General features: G+C 35.0%; 3 protein-coding genes across 10 annotated transcripts; 2 read left to right on the top strand and 1 right to left on the bottom strand.

The window, feature by feature from the left end:
- Nucleotides 1-31: 31 nt before the first annotated feature.
- On the bottom strand, nucleotides 32-5,717 carry LOC101888862 (RNA-directed DNA polymerase from mobile element jockey). Of its 8 annotated transcripts, none has more exons than XM_059125858.1 (4): nucleotides 5,603-5,717; nucleotides 5,035-5,419; nucleotides 3,892-4,974; nucleotides 158-3,366 (listed from the first exon to the last, which is right to left on the bottom strand). In XM_059125858.1, the coding sequence occupies exons 2-4, from the start codon at nucleotides 5,267-5,269 to the stop codon at nucleotides 164-166; spliced, it is 4,521 nt and encodes a 1,506-aa protein (XP_058981841.1). In that variant the 5' UTR covers nucleotides 5,270-5,419; nucleotides 5,603-5,717; the 3' UTR covers nucleotides 158-163. The 8 variants fall into 8 exon arrangements, with proteins under 8 accessions (XP_058981845.1, XP_058981844.1, XP_058981841.1 ...); XM_059125859.1 differs by lacking the exon at nucleotides 5,603-5,717 and having other exon boundaries at nucleotides 158-1,084; nucleotides 1,184-3,366; nucleotides 5,035-5,574; XM_059125860.1 differs by lacking the exon at nucleotides 5,603-5,717 and having other exon boundaries at nucleotides 271-427; nucleotides 517-3,366; nucleotides 5,035-5,575.
- A 1,315-nt stretch (nucleotides 5,718-7,032) lies between these two features.
- LOC101898427 (G patch domain and ankyrin repeat-containing protein 1 homolog) lies at nucleotides 7,033-8,213 on the top strand. Its single transcript, XM_005182135.4, has one exon. The coding sequence runs from the start codon at nucleotides 7,173-7,175 to the stop codon at nucleotides 8,211-8,213; it is 1,041 nt and encodes a 346-aa protein (XP_005182192.1). The 5' UTR covers nucleotides 7,033-7,172.
- On the top strand, nucleotides 7,040-8,890 carry LOC101898139 (uncharacterized). The gene is made up of 4 exons (XM_005182133.4): nucleotides 7,040-7,142; nucleotides 8,291-8,364; nucleotides 8,426-8,612; nucleotides 8,683-8,890. The coding sequence occupies exons 2-4, from the start codon at nucleotides 8,311-8,313 to the stop codon at nucleotides 8,847-8,849; spliced, it is 408 nt and encodes a 135-aa protein (XP_005182190.1). The 5' UTR covers nucleotides 7,040-7,142; nucleotides 8,291-8,310; the 3' UTR covers nucleotides 8,850-8,890.
- Nucleotides 8,891-17,309: the final 8,419 nt, after the last annotated feature.

Raw genomic sequence — 17,309 nt, 5'->3', positions numbered from 1 at the left:
TTATTTTTGGTTTATTGCTATACACTTTTTTTTTTTTTTTTTTTTTTTTTTTTTTATGTATTATTTTGGTTGGCCCACTTTCTATAGGGATAGAAGGTTTAGTGCCATGTATCCGTATGTAGCTTTGCTACGATTTAATGGCATGTTCAGTGTTGGCAATATTTTAAATGTCGATTTCAGCTTCTTTGAGGAATTTAGCTACTATGTTCAGACGCTCTAAGCCTTGTGAATTTACGAAGTCTTCAACAGTGAAGAAATCGCATAGTGTTAGGAAACATCTCCGTTTGGTATTATACTTACTGCATTCAAAAATAATGTGGGAAGCAGTTTCATCAACCCCGCAATCATGGCATAATTTAGATGTAACAACATTCATTTTGGCTAGTGTATTCTTGCAAAAACAATGGCCGCTAAGTACACGATTTATCTGTTTTTGAGAAAAGGAATTAAATTTACAATTTTTAAACCAAGGTGTTCTGGATAAAGAAGGAAAGATTTTATAAAAATGAGAATTACCGTTTTGAGCTATTAAATGATATTCGCTGCTCCATTCGTCCCAGAGTATATTCGATATTTGATTAATGGCATCCGCTAGGGGCCATGGAATTTCAAGACTAGTTCCATTCTGGATTGCGTTTTTTGCAGCTATATCAACGATTTCATTAATGGGAATGTTGGAGTGACCAGGAATGTAGTGAATTTGTACGTCAGTGGCAAAACTATTAATCTTGTTTATAAAAGCATCAATCAAATAATTTCTATGCTTTTGGTTGCTGATGGCCTGAATACCACTTAAGCTGTCAGTAAGAATGGCAAATTTTTGAATTTCATTGTTTTCTGCATACTCAGCTGTTTTGAGAAAAGCTAGAACTTCGGCTGACATTGAAGATAGTTTTTTTGAGGCGCAAAAAGACATTGTAGTATTTGTATTAAGATGGTAGAAAGCAGCCCCAATGGCATTGTTGTTGACTGAACCGTCAGTGGAGAAAATCTCATATCCGGCATTCCTAAGATTATTAATTTTTTCAGTGGCAATTGCGGTAATTATTTCGTGATTGGCTTCCGCTTTTTTAAAGTTGGTTCCCTTGAAAAAGAAAGTGTCAACTTTAATTATCAAAGAATTTGAACCCTGGACTTTAGTACTAGCAATATCTGATAATATATTTTCAAATTTTGACCATACCTTGGCATAGCTGGTATTTATGCTTGTATTATTTCTTATGATTTCAGCACCAGGAAGGTTAAAAGCAACGCATTTAGCAAGCTCCTTGGCAGTAGCAAGTTGAAATCTGTAGCTAGGAGGTAGTTCACATGATAAATTGTAGATAATAGCGGTAGGAGTTGATCTTATGAGTCCAAGGGCTTTTCTGAGACTTTCTTGAATGCATGTTTTGAGTCTATTTTCAGATTCTTTTGTTAAATTTGATAAGGATGATGCGCCATATTCGATTTTGGATCTGACAAATGCTTTGTAAAAATGCAACGCTCTAGATGGATTGATACCAAATTTGCAACCACTCAAAATTTTTAAGAACTTGCAACTAGATTTGACAGCCGATGTTGATTCATTCATATGTACTTTAGCTGAACCACTAGATGTAATGGTTACCCCAAGATATTTGATTGAATTTGTTTGATTTAGTCTGATGTTGTTAATGATGATACCTAGTTGTTGAGGTTTCCTGCTAAAGTGGACAGTATTAATTTTTTCCATGTTGAAGTGTAAGGATAATTTATCGCATAATTCTTGAAAATCATTTATCTTGCTTTGCAGCGTAGTTTTGGCGTTGTTGATGTTTTTGTCATGGCAGATGATGAAGAAATCATCAGCAAACTGAAATAGATTGCAGCTATCGTCAATTATTTGGTGTAGCGAAGCCGTGTAGATGTTGAAAAGTATGGGACTCAAACCGCTGCCTTGAGGAATTCCATTGCAGACTGATATGGATTTGTTACCCAATAGTAATGTTCTCTGTGACATGCCATCATAGATCCATTTTATGATATGGGTGTTGAGTCCTGATTTAAAAAGGATTAATGCTAGTTTACCAATATCGGTGTTATCAAAAGCTTTCTCGATGTCAATGCAGGCACCAACAACAGTATTTTTGTTTTTCTTGTGAATTTCAATGGTGTTAACTAGGTCATTTATACAATTTGTGGTGGATTTACCCAAGGAGAAGGCATAAGAACTTTTTGGAACTATTTTCTTAGTCTCTATGTGTTCTAATATTAAAGGTTTGATCGCAGCTTCAAGTATTTTTTGTGGGGCACACATGAGAGCAATCGGTCTATAATTTTTAACGTCGGATAAATCTTTGTTTCGTTTGGGTATAGGGGCTATTTTAATATTGCGCCACTCACTCGGAAATGAGCCATCTTTCCATGGTTGCAACAGCACATTGAGATATTTATTTTTTTCAGAAGCATCCAGATTGTTAATGATGTTGTATGAAATTCGATCTGGTCCAGGAGCTGAATTTATGTTCCTTTTGACAAGAAAACTTTCCATGTCACTTATTTGAAGTTCCGGTTTATTTGTGCCAATATTTCCAAAAACAACAGAAGTTGGTTTGGAACAGATACGTGAAGAACTAGTTATGTGTTTTAAAAAGTTTTCGTTCTGTTCATCACTCCAGGTATTGTTGGGTGACTTGATTTTCTGATATTTTTTGACATTCTTCATTTTAGACCATACTTCTTTGATGGGAACATTTCCAGATATGTCGCTTTGTAACTTTTTAAGATTTTTCTTTTTTAATTTGGCTATAAGATTGTAAAGTTTCCTTTCTATTCTCGCTAAATTACAGGCATCTGTGAATAAGTTGGTTTTTTGATAGATTTCTCTGAGTGCAGCTCTTTCATTATATAGATCATTCACCTGGGCGTTCCACCACGGTTTGGGAACATATTTGTTATTCGAATCCACCACAATTGTATTCCGGGTTATGGCTTGGTTTATTTTGATATTAGTTTGTTGTAAGTTGTCCTCAACAATAATACCTTTGATATCATTGTAGAGGTTATCTTTATGCAGTATTTTACTATTTTTAATGGCTACTTTGTTGCAAGTTTCAATAATGATAGGTAGATGATTACTATTTGTAATTTTGTTCTGTCTGACTGACCAAGAAAAGTTGAAGAAAGTACTGTTGGAAAAAGCAATATCAATGGCTGAACGTGTATTATTTAAAACAAAAGTGGGCTCTCCAGTATTGAGACATGAGAAGTTGTTAATATCCGCGAACCTGGCAAGCACATCCCCTAAGGGATCGGTGTGGGTATTTCCCCAAGAAATGGATTTAGCGTTGAAGTCACCCACAAGTAAGGTAGGATGTTTAAGACAGTTGATTTTCTGAAAAACATCTGTAATTATGTCTATATAATTAGATCTATTAGTATTAGGAGGTATATAAACAACTACAATATTGAAAGGATTTTTGATATTCATTATAGAGATTCCAATTACCTCATGTTCATTATCAAAATTAATGAGTGAGTATTTAAATTTGCGCTTGATATAGATGCCCACACCACCGTAGCCATCGTCTCTTTTTTTTCCATAAAAATTGTAGTTGCAAAGATTGGTACTTGTTTCATCTCTGACCCAAGTTTCGGTTAGAAGAGCTATGTCAATTTTTTCTTTCTCAAGAAAGAGTTCAAGGATGATTTTATTTTCAATTTTGTTTATACTTTGTATGTTATACTGCAGTATTTTAAGCGTCATAATAGATTATTTGGAATTGGAGGAGATAATCTCCTGGATAATACTGGTAGTTTCTTTAGGTTTCCTGTTAGGATTAACCAAAAGTACATCAATGTTAAGTATTTCGTTTAAGATTTTATCTTTAATATTTTTAAGTGTTATTGATTGTGCTTCGTTTAATTTACCTATTTTTTCGGATGTTAGTTCATTGATGTTGTTTAGCACAGTGTCTAGAATTTCTTGGGTTTTACGTATTTGTGACCCATTGGGGGAGGAGTAAATTTCCCCTTCCTCCAAAGCATCCTTGTACTCCCTCATATTTTTTCTAGCATTTTCCTGCTCTCTAATTCTATTCTTGTTAACTTTCGCTACTCTTGCATATGATGATCTAGCATGAATGAAGTTAGCTGATTCAGTGTAATTATTAATGGTGTTGTTGTTGCCACTGGGGTGTTTAGAATTTTTGTTGGACCTTTCTAGTGTTGGGAAATTTTTGTCGATGTCCTCATCGAGTATGCTATATGAGTTAAAATGACCTGCATATCTCTCTCTAGCTTCTTTTTTGGACAAGTTTTCTATTGTCATGATTCTTTTGGTTTCGTACGCTCTTTGCCTGGCAGGACAGCCTCTTTCCAATGGGCTGTGATCACCTTTACAATTGATACAGATTATTTTTTCAGCACAAGGCTCATTTTTCTCATGAGGAGAAAAACAACGTTTACATGACTCTATTTTTTGTTTGCAGTGTTCCGCCGTATGTTCATGTCTATAGCATCTATAGCATCTACCAAATTGGATGAAATGCTTGACCTCTTTTCTGTGAAATTCATAGATTTTGACAGTTTGTGGTAGGTTAAGACCTTTGAACCATATTTTAACTCTTTGGGTAGGCAAACGTGTTCCTTCTACCATCCTGGTCACTCTCATCATTTTTATTATAGGAATTTCGGAACTTATAGCGGCGGAGAGTTCCTCATCAGGAATATCTACCGGTATGCCAAAGATTATGCCAATTTTGGAAACAAAATGCGAAAAAATTTTAGGTTGGTAACCCATTTGGATTAGGGTATTATTGTCTGCCAGCAGATTAGCATTTGATGCACTGTTTAATAATATTTTACTACGTCCGAAACCAATTTTCCTTATATCCAAAACACCTTGAATTTTCAAATTGAATATAGTTCGCGTTAAACTGACTGTATTTATTCCTACTCGATCATTATCTTTACTGATTTTGTCAATATACACGACATAGGGACCTTTATGGTCTTGATCATAAAAAAAATTAAAATTGTTAGGCCTGTTAACCATTAATTGCGGGGTCTTACCTGTAGAGATGTTACCTGTATTACTTGGGATGAATTCACTAAGGCTACTGATTGGTGCGTCATCACTTTTCGCTAGCCTCCCCTGTTGATCGTCATCTTCCAATTTTTTCTTCTTGTTATCGTCCACTCTACTTCCACTTCGACTTCTGCTACGGTTTGTTTTTGGTTTTTCTATTTTGGTGGTTTGCCTACGCGGCGACAAAGGAGGTGGAGGGAGGACCACGTCCTCCTCCATGTTGTAGTTTTGTAGTTTTCACTATTTAGCTTTGTGCTATTCTGTACGTCAGTTTCTGTATACTGACGCCACAGAGATCCCGTTATATGAACGGTACAGCGACGCCAATGTTAAGATGTTTCACAAATTCAAACACGAGGTTAGCAAAAACTTATTTTCAAACAATTGAAAAAATGAAAGTTTTTTAAAATAGAAATTTTTTGTTGTTAGTTTATAACACTTTTAAACAGTTTATAGTCAGTTTTTGTATTTTCGTCACAATAAGTATTTTGATTTTAATAAGTATAGTTTATTCGATGTTTCATTTAATGCGTAATTTTTATGAAGCGTCACTTTATTAAAATTCACAAGTTTTTCTTTTAAAGCGTAAGCTTTAAAATAAGTTTATTAATGTTTTTCATATGAATATATGAATTTCGAATTCTTTTTAATAAATGCGTTTTTTTTAAAAAATCGATGGCGTCACTTTTATTATATTTGCACTTAAATTCACACTTCTTTACTCTTGCGAAAGCAACCGTCTGCGATGGCGTTGTCCAAGATAATGTGCTATACACTTTTTCGTCACATTTAATTCGGTTTGAAGAAAAGAATTTGCTAAAAATTCAGCGCATATCCCCCGTCTTTGGGATTTTGGTTAATTCCACTTAGGAATATGTAAGTCGACTATCGACTTTTGGCTGGATTATCGACATGAATCGAATAATCGTTTTTTTCTGTTTTTGACAACAATGACAGTGGCGCGCATAGACTAGGTTTACACTGCAACCGTTTAGATTAAGAATTAATAAGCTGCCCTCAGACACACCAACAGTTGGCCCAACTTGTCACTTTTAAGTTGTATGAAAAAGTTGGTCGGTCTCCTCGCACGTACCAACTTTTCATACAACTTTTCATTTACAAAGTATTTTTGAAGCGTCAACATGAACTCGGATGCTCTTGCGCTACTTGGAATTAATATAATTTTAGAGGAAGAAGAAGAAAGACAACTGCAGAGAAAGAAAAAGCTTATGATTATGTTTTGTTTTCGTTTCTCTTCTTGCGCTCAGCGCTCAGCTTATGTATGTGCTGCTTCACCAAAGTCAAGACATAAATTAAGAAAACACTGAAGTTGGTACAACTTGCCCTCGCACGCACCAACAGTTGGCCCAACTTACAAATTATCAAAATTTTTTGATATTTCCAACCAACTTCAACCAACTATCGAAAAAGTTGTACAACTATCCCTCAGACGCACCAATAGTTGTACCAACTTGTCACAAGTTGGGTTGGAAAATGTTGAATGAAAAATTATTGAAGTTTGTAAAAAATGTTGAAAAATACATATTATATCAACCACCGATTCGCGTCGTATAAGAAAACATAAAAAATTACTTATTTTTGACAAAACATTTTGCAATGTTTTATCAAAAATAAGGATGTTTTTAAATAATTTCTTATACGACGCAAATCGGTTGTTGTTATAATATAAATTTTTCAACAAATTTTACAAATTTAAATAATTTTTCATTCAACATTTTCCATTCCAAAATCGGTTTGACAGTTCATTGTCCCAGCAGCTGTTTCGATCCGGCTACCTGTATTCTTCTACCATGGTTACACCCTAAATTTTCATCCAACCAAACCTTGCACACTTGCCTTATAACTTTACCAATGGCTGTGATCCTACCTTTTTCTTTTTTTCTCACGCAGTGTGAACCCTATCCAGCTGTTATGATATCAGTTGCTTCTTCTGTTCATTCGTCAACAATGGACATACGTTTGCCTTTTCCCTTTTCCTTGATTCGCTACGCTTTCTACCATTTGCTTGTTCTTTCATTCGCCAACGTCTGGTTGCCTCCAACGACACAACTCAAGTTCATTGAATTGATGGGTATAGTTTACTTAATTTCACCACACTAATATGGACCATACGGGTGAACAATTGCATCCCAACTGGCGAGCCTTAGCTACACTACATATTCCATTGAAACGATTTGTCAAAGAAGGTACCCGTGGGACCCAGCATGGAACGCACACAGGAACCAAAGAAAAATATGAAATTCACGGAGTTGATGGTAGTGAAGTTAAGGCATTCTATGAGGAGTTGTTATGTGAAGAAACGAGGCAAAGGAAGGAACATGTTTGCAACACCATCTCAGAATCAAAAATCAGCGAAAGAGAGGAGGTTAAGCCCTTAGTTAGAAGAACCCCCTTTGAGGTGGGAAAATATCATCGATTTGCAATGGAGAATAATGTGGAAGAGCTACAGAATCTCGACTATAGAAATCAAAATATAAATGTCTGTGATAATTATGGCTGGTCAGCCTTAATGATGGCAGCCTGCGAAGGCCATGAGCAGGCGGTAAGATTTCTGATTTCCTTGGGAGTTGATAAAAACCTTAAGGATAAAAGTGGGCAAACTGCCATGGATATGGCCAGAAGAAAAGGACATTTTCATATTGAAAAAATATTAGAAAATCCCCCAGAAGAGATTGTCACAAGCAGTGAAGATGAAATCGACGACATTGAACCATTTTATTGTGAAATATGCAAAAGAACCTTTGCCGAAACCACGAAACGTGAACATGAAACGTCCACTGTTCATCAATTTAATGTAAAAGCTCCAACCACTAGTAATAAATTGCAAAAATTCAATATACCACCACGGAATAAAGGCCTCCAATTGATGGTAAAACAAGGTTGGGACAAAGAAAGTGGTTTGGGGCCCACACAAACGGGTCGCTTGTATCCCGTCAAGACAGTTATACGTAAACAACGTACTGGTCTGGGCATAGAACAAGATCCAGCCAAAGTCAGTCATTTTCAGGCCTATGATCTGAGGGCTATAAAGCGCCACAACTCGGACTATTATAAAAAGAAGCCCAGAAATCGCAATGACATCAAAAGAGAAAAAATCAGGGAATGGAAGCGAGATAGGCGTCTAAGAAACGAACTAAATTAGGTGCCATGTGGGATGCCATTGTGTGCCCCAAATTATAACAATAACCATTTTTCATATGAAAATATTACAAATTTTAGGAATAAATTAAACCACCAAAATGTCTAAAACTACGGAGCAAAAATGTATGGAAATCTTGAAATCAACGGAAGAGGTGGGAGACCATGTTATTGGAAAACTTGAGTTTACTTTAAATTCAGAGTTCTCTTTTTTAGGTGGCCGATAAAGTTTTGGTCAACAAACAAGAATTGGTTGCCCTAGACAAACGCCGTCAACAAAATCGTGAAGCCATACGAGAGCTGGAGAAAAATACTGACAACTCGGAAAAGAAAGTGTGGACCACAATTGGCAGCATGTTGGTTAAGATGGACAGAGCAAAGGCTTTGGAATTGTTGAAAAAAGGTTTACCTATCTTAGGGAATCATTTGAAATGGAAATAATAATACTAATTTTTTGAAATTTCTATATCCAGATCAACAACAAATCGAGCGAGAAATACAAATTCTACAATCGGATCAAAAGATATTGGTAAACAAACATCGTGATTTGGAACATTTCAATCCGTATACTGGCACCCATCTGAAACCGTTGGACCCCAAAGAGTTTAGTGCGCTCAAAGCAAATTTGCCAATGCTGTAGAAAATAGGTGAAATAGAATTAATTCAAATTTAATAAAAAAAATGTTTTATATTATTTTATGTAATTATAAGTTTTAGTTTATCAATTTATTTAAGACCTATGGGCCTTCTGTAGGAGGACTTTTTGGTCTTTTAATTGTAGACTTTTTAGTCTATGAGAACTTCTTCGGACTTCTTTGAGAATAAGTTGTTGATTTTTTGGGTAGACCTCTTGGTTTTCTCGAGAAGACGTTTTTGGCCATCTCTAAATACTTTGAGAATTCCTTGTGGTCTCTTATGAGAAGATCTTTTGGTTAGAAAATGAGATGTCCTTTAAGTCTTCAGTGAGAAGATATATTGGCCTTTAATGAGACGATATTTTGGTCTTCTATGAGAAAACCTTTTGGTCTTCTATGAAAAGACCACTTGCTCTTTTATGAAAGGAGGCGAACACGTCTTCTCAAAGAGCTATTGGTCTTCTATAAGAAGACCTTTTGGTCTTCTATAAGAAGACCGTTTTGGTCTTCTACGAGAAGACCTTTGGGTCTTCTTTGAGAAGTCCTTTGGGTCTTCTATGAGAAGACCCTTTAATATCCTATGTGTAGAACCGTTGGTCTTCCATCAGAAGACATTTTGGTCTTCTATGTGAAAGCTTTTGGCACCTCTATGATATTTCTTTATATAAGGGACTTATGGTCCACTATTACATTTTTAGACCTTCTTGTCCAGATTTTTTGCTCTATGGGAGACCAAAAATGTTTCAACGGTGGGACCAGATCTTTTGCTCTTCATTAAAAAGACCAAAGTTTCTGCCCTTCATTGAAAATACCTGCTTTTGTCATTGAAAATACCAGACCGTATGTTCTTCATTAGGAAATATACTTCTATTAGAAGACCGTATCATCAGATTTTCTATGTGATGTCCATAGGTTCCATTCATATCTAAAGAGCCAGGCATTAGATTCTTTGAAAAAATTTTAATAATAATTTTAATAAAAATAAGTTATCTATAAAACCTGATACCATGGGGAGGTTGCTGATCTACAAAAACGACACCTGCTCTCTCATTAGAAGTTCTTTTGGTTTTCTATTGAAAAGCCTCTTAGCCTTATTTGAGAAGATCTAATCTGAAATGGAGAGACATTCTGGATTGCTATGGGAATAGTATGGGGAGTTTGTTGGTCTACAAAACGGCACCCATTAGAAGTTCTTTCGGTTTTCTATTGGAAGACCTCTTAGTGTTATTTGAGAAAATCTAATTTGCAATGGAGAGACATTCTGGATAGTTATGGGAATAATTTTCGATTTTTTTTTGACAAGGGTCTTAAGCTTTTTTATAAATTACACATTTAAAGTCTTCTGAAAGAAAAAGGTTGTATTAAAACAAAAGTTCCTGTTTCTTTTGGGGAGATACCACTACTAAATACTCGTTCCCACAGGAAAGTATGATCGAAAGTTTCACGATTCCCTTAAAAAAACGCGGCACCATTAAACATTCACGCGCGCTTTAACCAACAATCATGCACAACTCATCTCGCTGCAACGTCACTTGAAAGTGAGGTGAAATTTTGTAATAAAACCTGACTCTTGACTTGGTTTAGCGGAATGGGGGTGGGGGGTAATACGTTAACTACCTTTTCTCGCTCTGTGCTTACTAGCTGGCATGTGGTGAATATGGCTCCGCCTGTTGGCCAAGCATTTTTGTGAGTGTGTAAGTGCGGAGCTGCCTGCCAGTGGTGTGTTGATATTCTCTATGGTTCTTTCTCATCGATGGGCCATAGTGGGGATTGGGGGGACTTTTGTTGTTTGACTTGGCGTAAATTAAGAAAACATTTTACGGATTTCAGTCGTTTGTCAAACTTTGCAAAAGACAAGTGCCGTCGTCGCTGTCGTGTCGCGTAAAAAAAATAAAAACAGTAAAAAGAAAACAAAAACAAAACCTGCCCCTGACCCTCGTTAGCATTGTGACAAACGTTTTATAAGCTACGTTTCGTTTCGGTGTTATTTCTTGTTTTATATATTTTATCTCGTTCGTTCGCTCGCTCAGACGGACAGACAGACAAATGTTAATGAAACACGTTTTCAAAACGCTCGATTAAACGACATAAAAAAGTAACAATAACAAAATGCGTGGTTGATTACTACAAATCAAATAGGAAGAGCAACAACAACAACAATTGTTACAATTTGTAAATCTACAAGATACCTATTACACACCTACATGGCTACATACATATGTGTGAAATGTTTCCCAGTTATCTCTTCTTTTGAAAGATTACTACTCGAGTACCTTAATCACGAGCAGAGTTCTGTATTGTGAAAGAATTGTTTTCTTTTTGAAAATCATTGAGAAAATATAAAACGCATTTCCTTGAAAGTGCCATATTTTGTTGGTTTTGGAAAATTTCAGCAGGAAATGTTTAAAATACTAGTTGTTTAAAAAGCCCCATTGATTAGGAGCCACCAAGTTTACCACACATTCGAGGGGGCCAAATGTAATAGTGAATTTCTCAGTGTATTTGAGTGGAGTGGAGAATTGAGAAAAGAATAAAAAAGAAAACGTAAAAACAACAACATAGAAAAAAACGTGCGCTTACGTCGTCGTTGTCCATTAAAGAAAAATAAAATACAAAACTAAGTGAAAAACTTGCCAGCGCCATTCAATTATTACACCACACTCGCATTGAATTCACCACGGCATGCATACACAACCCAGCTCCCTCATGAGAATTGATGGCAAACACAAACAACAACAAATACGAGCAGAATAAGTTGGGCTGTTAATAAAATTCTTCTCCCAGTCCCGGATAACAACAAAATGTATTTATTAAAAAATCATTAAACCCCATTGGCCATTAAAAAGTAATTTTCCCCCGATTTGAAAGTGAAATTATTATGAAATTTGATTTGTGTTAAAAGATTTAATTCCCGCTCTTTTTTTCGCTACTGGCTGCTGGTGTGCGAAGAATTAAAACAAAACAAATTTGCATTTCCTCTCAATCAAGCAAAGAGGAAATAAAAAAGTCATGAGCATCAATGCATTGTGAATGACAAGAGAGAGGAGAACCGAACCGACAGTTGTGTTGGCACTTAGAGAGTGTATTGTTATGTGGTGCTGGCTAATCACCTATACAACTTGATGGGCACTGCCTCCCAACCTCCCACCTGCTGCTGAGCTCTCGCTCTCTCTCTCTCACACACAACCCACTGTATTGATGGCTGGCCATTGAGTGCAAAACAAGAGAAGTGCAAAATAAGAATAAGAAAGAATCATAAATTGTGTGAATAAATAATAACAAAAAATAAATACAAAATCGGAGAATAAAATTCTCTTTTAAATAAAAACAAGTTTGTATGCATATTAATAAAAAAATTAAATAAAACCACTAAAATAATATTTGATTTTCAAAAAAATATCAGCAACAATAAAGTGCTAAACAAATTAATGTTTCTCTGCTGTAATTTAAAGGTAAGTGGCAAACTTAAGCCATTAGTGTTTTAATGACTTGCTTCCCAGGCCCTGTAGGCCCTTTACACATCTACCTCAGTAGATATTTCGTATTCTTCTTTGTGTTATTATCTTTAATGTTTCCAACCACATAGTTTTTTTTCTGCCATGACGTATTTACTGTCCTTGTCTTGTAACCAAGTTCTTGTTCTTTATGTTTTTTACATAAAAAAAAATCATTCTAGCTTGAGTGCTAGGGTTCTTGTACCTGTATCGTTGTTGTGGTGGTGGTGTTGGTGAGTTCTCCATGGACGACCTTGAAATCGAGAAAATTCCTTAAGCTTTTTTTATTGCTTTGTATGCAGACCGGTCGGTCGGTCATTCGTTTCGTATGTTTTTTGTGTTTTGTTGTTCGGTATTTGTTTGTTGTAGGTATATGCTGCGCCTCAATGTTTTTTGCGTCAGACTTCCATGTAACAAAAACACAGAGTTGTATTTTCCGGAGGGGGCATTTCCATATCCGTTAAAGGATGTTTACAACGACAGGAGGGGCTTCGTATGCTGAAAATTTAGGACAAATATGTTTGAATATCCAAATATTTGTAAAAATTACACAGAAGTTCTGCACAAGAACGCATGAAAAGTGTAAATAACGCCTTTGCGGAAAAACTTGAGACTTTGGAGTGTGCCGCATATGAAACAGTGATACATTCCGTTATATGTAGGTTCCAGACCGGATTTAAAATAAACTATGTCGTGAAAAGATTTTTTTTTTTGTATATTAAATCTGTCCTTTTCCTGGATTTGCACTCCAATTTAGGTATACGCATGGTACAATAAAAAGGTAAGGTAGAGCTCTCAGCTGATTACAATTTTTCTTCTAAGTGTGCCCGACTCTTGCCAATTTTGTGTATGTATTTGTAGTTTTAAAAAATAAAAATAACATATTTTCAAAATCAATGATTGGAAGACGCGTAAATTGCAAGACGCGCATTAAAGATATTCCCTAGTTTTTGCAAGATAGAACTGTTTAGATCATATTTTTGAAAGAAAATCCAGGCATTTCATTCATTTTTTCCGCTGTTTAACAGATTTTAAAAATGAGGAAAAGTATTGAATAAATGGAAATAACTTTTTGCATACAAATTTGACAGGAAACGGACATAGCCAGAGGGATGTATTTATGTAGTTTTTACGAAACTATTCTACCTCCTTATTGTACCATGGGTATACGTAGGTCGGCTTTTGATTAAGCGACTCTGCCATCACGTACAATATTCTAAAGTGACAACCGATTATTCCTTTGTGACATTGAAAGAAACCCGCAAATCTAGTAGATTCTTGCCGTTTTGATGCGAGAATACATAAAACGCTTTTTTGACTTGCTTAAGGTTGCAAGTACGCAAGAAGCTTGAGGTCATAGCTAGGCATATTTTGTGACATTTCATTAAGGGATTACAGAGTCGTTTTCCTTTATAATTTGACATTAATATGCTTCAAGCTTTTTGTGTACTTGCACCTTAAGTCGTCGGCTGGCTTCTTCGTAGAAGAACAAAGGAGTTTTAAGTTGACTTAGTTTGATTTTAACCCTATTTGGCAATTTCGACCGAATTTGGCAATTCTCAAAAACAATAAAATCCGTTAAAAATGCTGTTAAAATCTTTAAAATACTGGATGTAGCTGTTATATTAGGGTATATACGACGACATAAGCCATTACAATATTCAAATGCGAAATTTAAAAAAAATCGATGAATAATGTAGCCGAACATCAGGAGGTAAATACCGAATTTCAAACTATTCCGGTTAATGATGTCGCGAAAATCATCAAAATACCGAATATCAGGAGGTACCGTTATATGGGGGCTACACGAAGACGTGGACCTGCATAGACAATTTTCTATCATAGGCTGTAGTATCCATAACGAACTTCAAATGCCAAATTTGAAAAAATTCCGGTGAATTATGTCGCTAAAATCATCAAAATATCGAATATCGGGAGGTACCATTGTATGAGGGATATATGAAGACGTGGACCTATATGGCTCATTTTCTGTCTTAGGCTGTAGTATCCATTACGAACTTCAAATTCCAAACAATTCCGGTAAATAATGTCGCTGAAATCATCAAAATACAGAATATCGGGGGGTACCGTTATATGGGGGCTATACGAAGACGTGAACCTACATGGCCCATTTTCTGTCATAGGTTGTAGCATTCATTATGAACATCAAATACCAAATTTGAAACAATTCCGGCTAAAATCAACAAAATACCGAATATCGGGAGTTACCGTTATATGGGGGCTATACCAAAACGTGGACCTACATGGCCCATTTTAAATACCAAAAGTCCTGGGGACATAATATAAATTTGAGTAAAATTTTATCAATCTACTTCAATTCGTTCGGAAGCTCGAGTGATTTCCACAGACGGACGGACATCGCTAAACCGACATAGAATTTTATGCTGATCAAAAATATATATTATTTGTGGGGTCTAAAATGTATATTTCGAGGTGTTACAAACGCAATGACAAACTTAATATTCCCTCCATACTATGGTGGAGGGTATACAAAAAAACGTCAAATGTCAACACTGAAATACCTGTCTCGAAAATTGTTAAAAATATCCAAATATTTTTTATTATTAGAAATCTGGGTCTCGTTTTGATTTTAATTTTTTATGGCACTAATTGAAAATTCACACCGTAACTATCAAAATACTAGGTTGGAGATTGTATAATTTTGCAAATTCCTCTAATCTTGTCTGGTCTGGTCTGGGCTAAGCCAAGCCGAGACAAAGGAAATCCAACAACAAAAGCAGCAGCAGCAGCTTCAGCAAACATACTGGAATTGGCTTAAAGTGAAATGAGTGGCCATAATTGATAAATTATTTAAATTTATGATTGACCCCCGCACCGCTTCAGGCACTTGGATCATCCCATCGTATTGTTTGCTCCATCCATCCACCGTCGTCGTCGGCGCTGTTCGTATCGTCATCATTGTTGCTGTTGTTGCCATGTATGTTCGCAGCTATTTGTTTATCTATTTAGTTTTGTTTTTCAAATCAATTATGCTTATTTTCATTGCTTTTGTGTGTTTGCAGTTACGGCGCAAATCTGCTGGCGAAGAACCGCGGAGATGTTGACAATAACGAAAGCAATAACGATAGGGTAAGAGAGTGGCGTCTAGTAGATTTTTATTTTTTTTTTCTGTTGTTGTAGGTTTTTGAATTCAAAAAATGGTTTTTTGTTTTCAGAAAATTACAAATTCAAGCTTGTAAATGCAAAACGAAATTGACATTTTGACAGAAGCATAGGAAATGTCATGACAGCTCATCGCATAATAATACAGAACGCATACAAAAGATGCAAAAAACGCATGACGACGACAAGACTTCAAATGACAGTAGTAAAACAAATGACGAAAAAAAACAACAGCAGAGAGCTATTATCTTATCGTCGTCGAAATAGCTGGGTGATGACGGAGTCTTTACACGATAATTTCGCAAAATCATTGGAAATGTTATCGAAATTTCATCCATAGGTGTGGAAAGTTGACGGAAAAGGGTCTGTTCCAGAACTGCTAGGATGTAAAACTTTTTACAACGATAACCGATTTTCCTTTTATGACATCGAAAAAAATTGCAAAAATTGTAGATTCTTGCAGGTTCTGAAACAGGGCAAATGTACAATTCTTGCAGTTCTGGAAAAGACCAATAGGTGATTTATTTTCTACTGGAAAGTGTAATCGATAATGTTTTCCATGAGAAAAATGTTATCGATGATATTTTTCTATAGAAACAAGTTATCGGTGGAAATATTTTTTGGTGGAATTAGTAACTTTTGTCTGCCGAAATTTTTGTGTCAATATTTTTTATCTATAATAATGTTTTCAATAACTTCTTTCATAAAAAAATCATTGATGACATTTTTTGAAGGACAGAAGTGATCGATAACCTTTTTTATTGGATGTTATCGATTTTCTGTTTATTAATGGAATGTATGACTTTTTTCTTCCTAAAAAATATTATCATCTTCTGTTTTTTTTTTGGAAAAATATGTTATCGAAAACTTTTTTTACTTAGTATAGATGTTATCGATGATTTTGTCGCTATAGAATTGTGACTTTAATGGGGAAAACATTATCGATGACTTTTTTTCGAAGAAAGGATAATATCAATGAATTTTTCTCATGAGAAACATGTTATCGATAAATAATTTTCTATTAAAATGTTATCGAAGTTTATTATACCACTGTTACTGTTTTATTATTTATTATACCATAAATGCTGTCGATTGCTTTTTTCCTAAGGAAAACGCAGAGGTTTTGTTTTAGAAAAATGTTATCGATTGCCTGATTTTTGTGCTAACATTGTTATCGATGACTTTTTCATTGGAAAATGTTATCGATTTTTTTTTCAATGGGAAAATAGCCAACTATCACCTCAATCTGAAATAGCATAAGGAAAATATTATCGACAGGTTTTTTCCCTTGGAATAGGTGATTTCGATGATTTCGTCATTATAGCATATTTTCCGTTTCAGAACTACAAGAATGTAAAAGTTTTTATTACTATAATCGATTTTTGCTTTATGATATCGAAAAAAATTTCAAAATTAGAAGATTCTTTTTTGCAGGTCCTGGAATAGAGCAATTTTTATATTTCAATGAGAAAAGTATTATCGATGGATTGTTTCTAAAGAAAAGATGTAATCAATGACTTTTTTTTCCAATTAGTAACATGTTATCGATAAGACCAATTCTTTTATAAATGTTATAGAAAACATTTTTACACCAGAAATGTTATCGATTATCTGGTTTTGTAGAAAATATTTCACTTTTTGATTTTTTTATTAGGAAACCAATTTATCGACTTTCTTTAATTCAATTTTTTTAATTAATTTTTTAGTTAGCAATATTTTTGAAGTGAAAATAGTCGACATTTTGTTTGGGAAAGTTTTGTCGATAACATTATCAATGAGTTTTCCATTTCATAGTAGACGTGTTATCGTTTAGTTTTCCCACGAGAA

The sequence above is a fragment of the Musca domestica genome, unplaced genomic scaffold (genome assembly GCF_030504385.1).
Source record: "Musca domestica strain aabys unplaced genomic scaffold, Musca_domestica.polishedcontigs.V.1.1 35, whole genome shotgun sequence".
Lineage (NCBI taxonomy): Eukaryota > Metazoa > Arthropoda > Insecta > Diptera > Muscidae > Musca > Musca domestica.
The sequence above is the reverse complement of the archived record's forward strand: the minus strand, read 5'-3'. Positions and strand labels throughout refer to the sequence as shown.

Bases quoted from the DNA above. Each gene is read 5' to 3' on its own strand.
- LOC101888862 (XM_059125858.1), bottom strand. From the start codon at position 5,269: ATGGAGGAGGACGTGGTCCTCCCTCCACCTCCTTTGTCGCCGCGTAGG. The intron at 4,975-5,034 runs GTAAGACCCCGC...TTTATGATCAAG, and splicing joins TACAGGTAACATCTCTACAG to ACCATAAAGGTCCCTATGTC. The intron at 3,367-3,891 runs GTAAATTAAACG...ACATAATTACAG, and splicing joins ACTAACATCCGAAAAAATAG to ATGTTTTTCAGAAAATCAAC.
- LOC101898427 (XM_005182135.4), top strand. From the start codon at position 7,173: ATGGACCATACGGGTGAACAATTGCATCCCAACTGGCGAGCCTTAGCT.
- LOC101898139 (XM_005182133.4), top strand. From the start codon at position 8,311: ATGTCTAAAACTACGGAGCAAAAATGTATGGAAATCTTGAAATCAACG. The intron at 8,365-8,425 runs GTGGGAGACCAT...TCTCTTTTTTAG, and splicing joins TCTTGAAATCAACGGAAGAG to GTGGCCGATAAAGTTTTGGT. The intron at 8,613-8,682 runs GTTTACCTATCT...TTCTATATCCAG, and splicing joins TTTGGAATTGTTGAAAAAAG to ATCAACAACAAATCGAGCGA.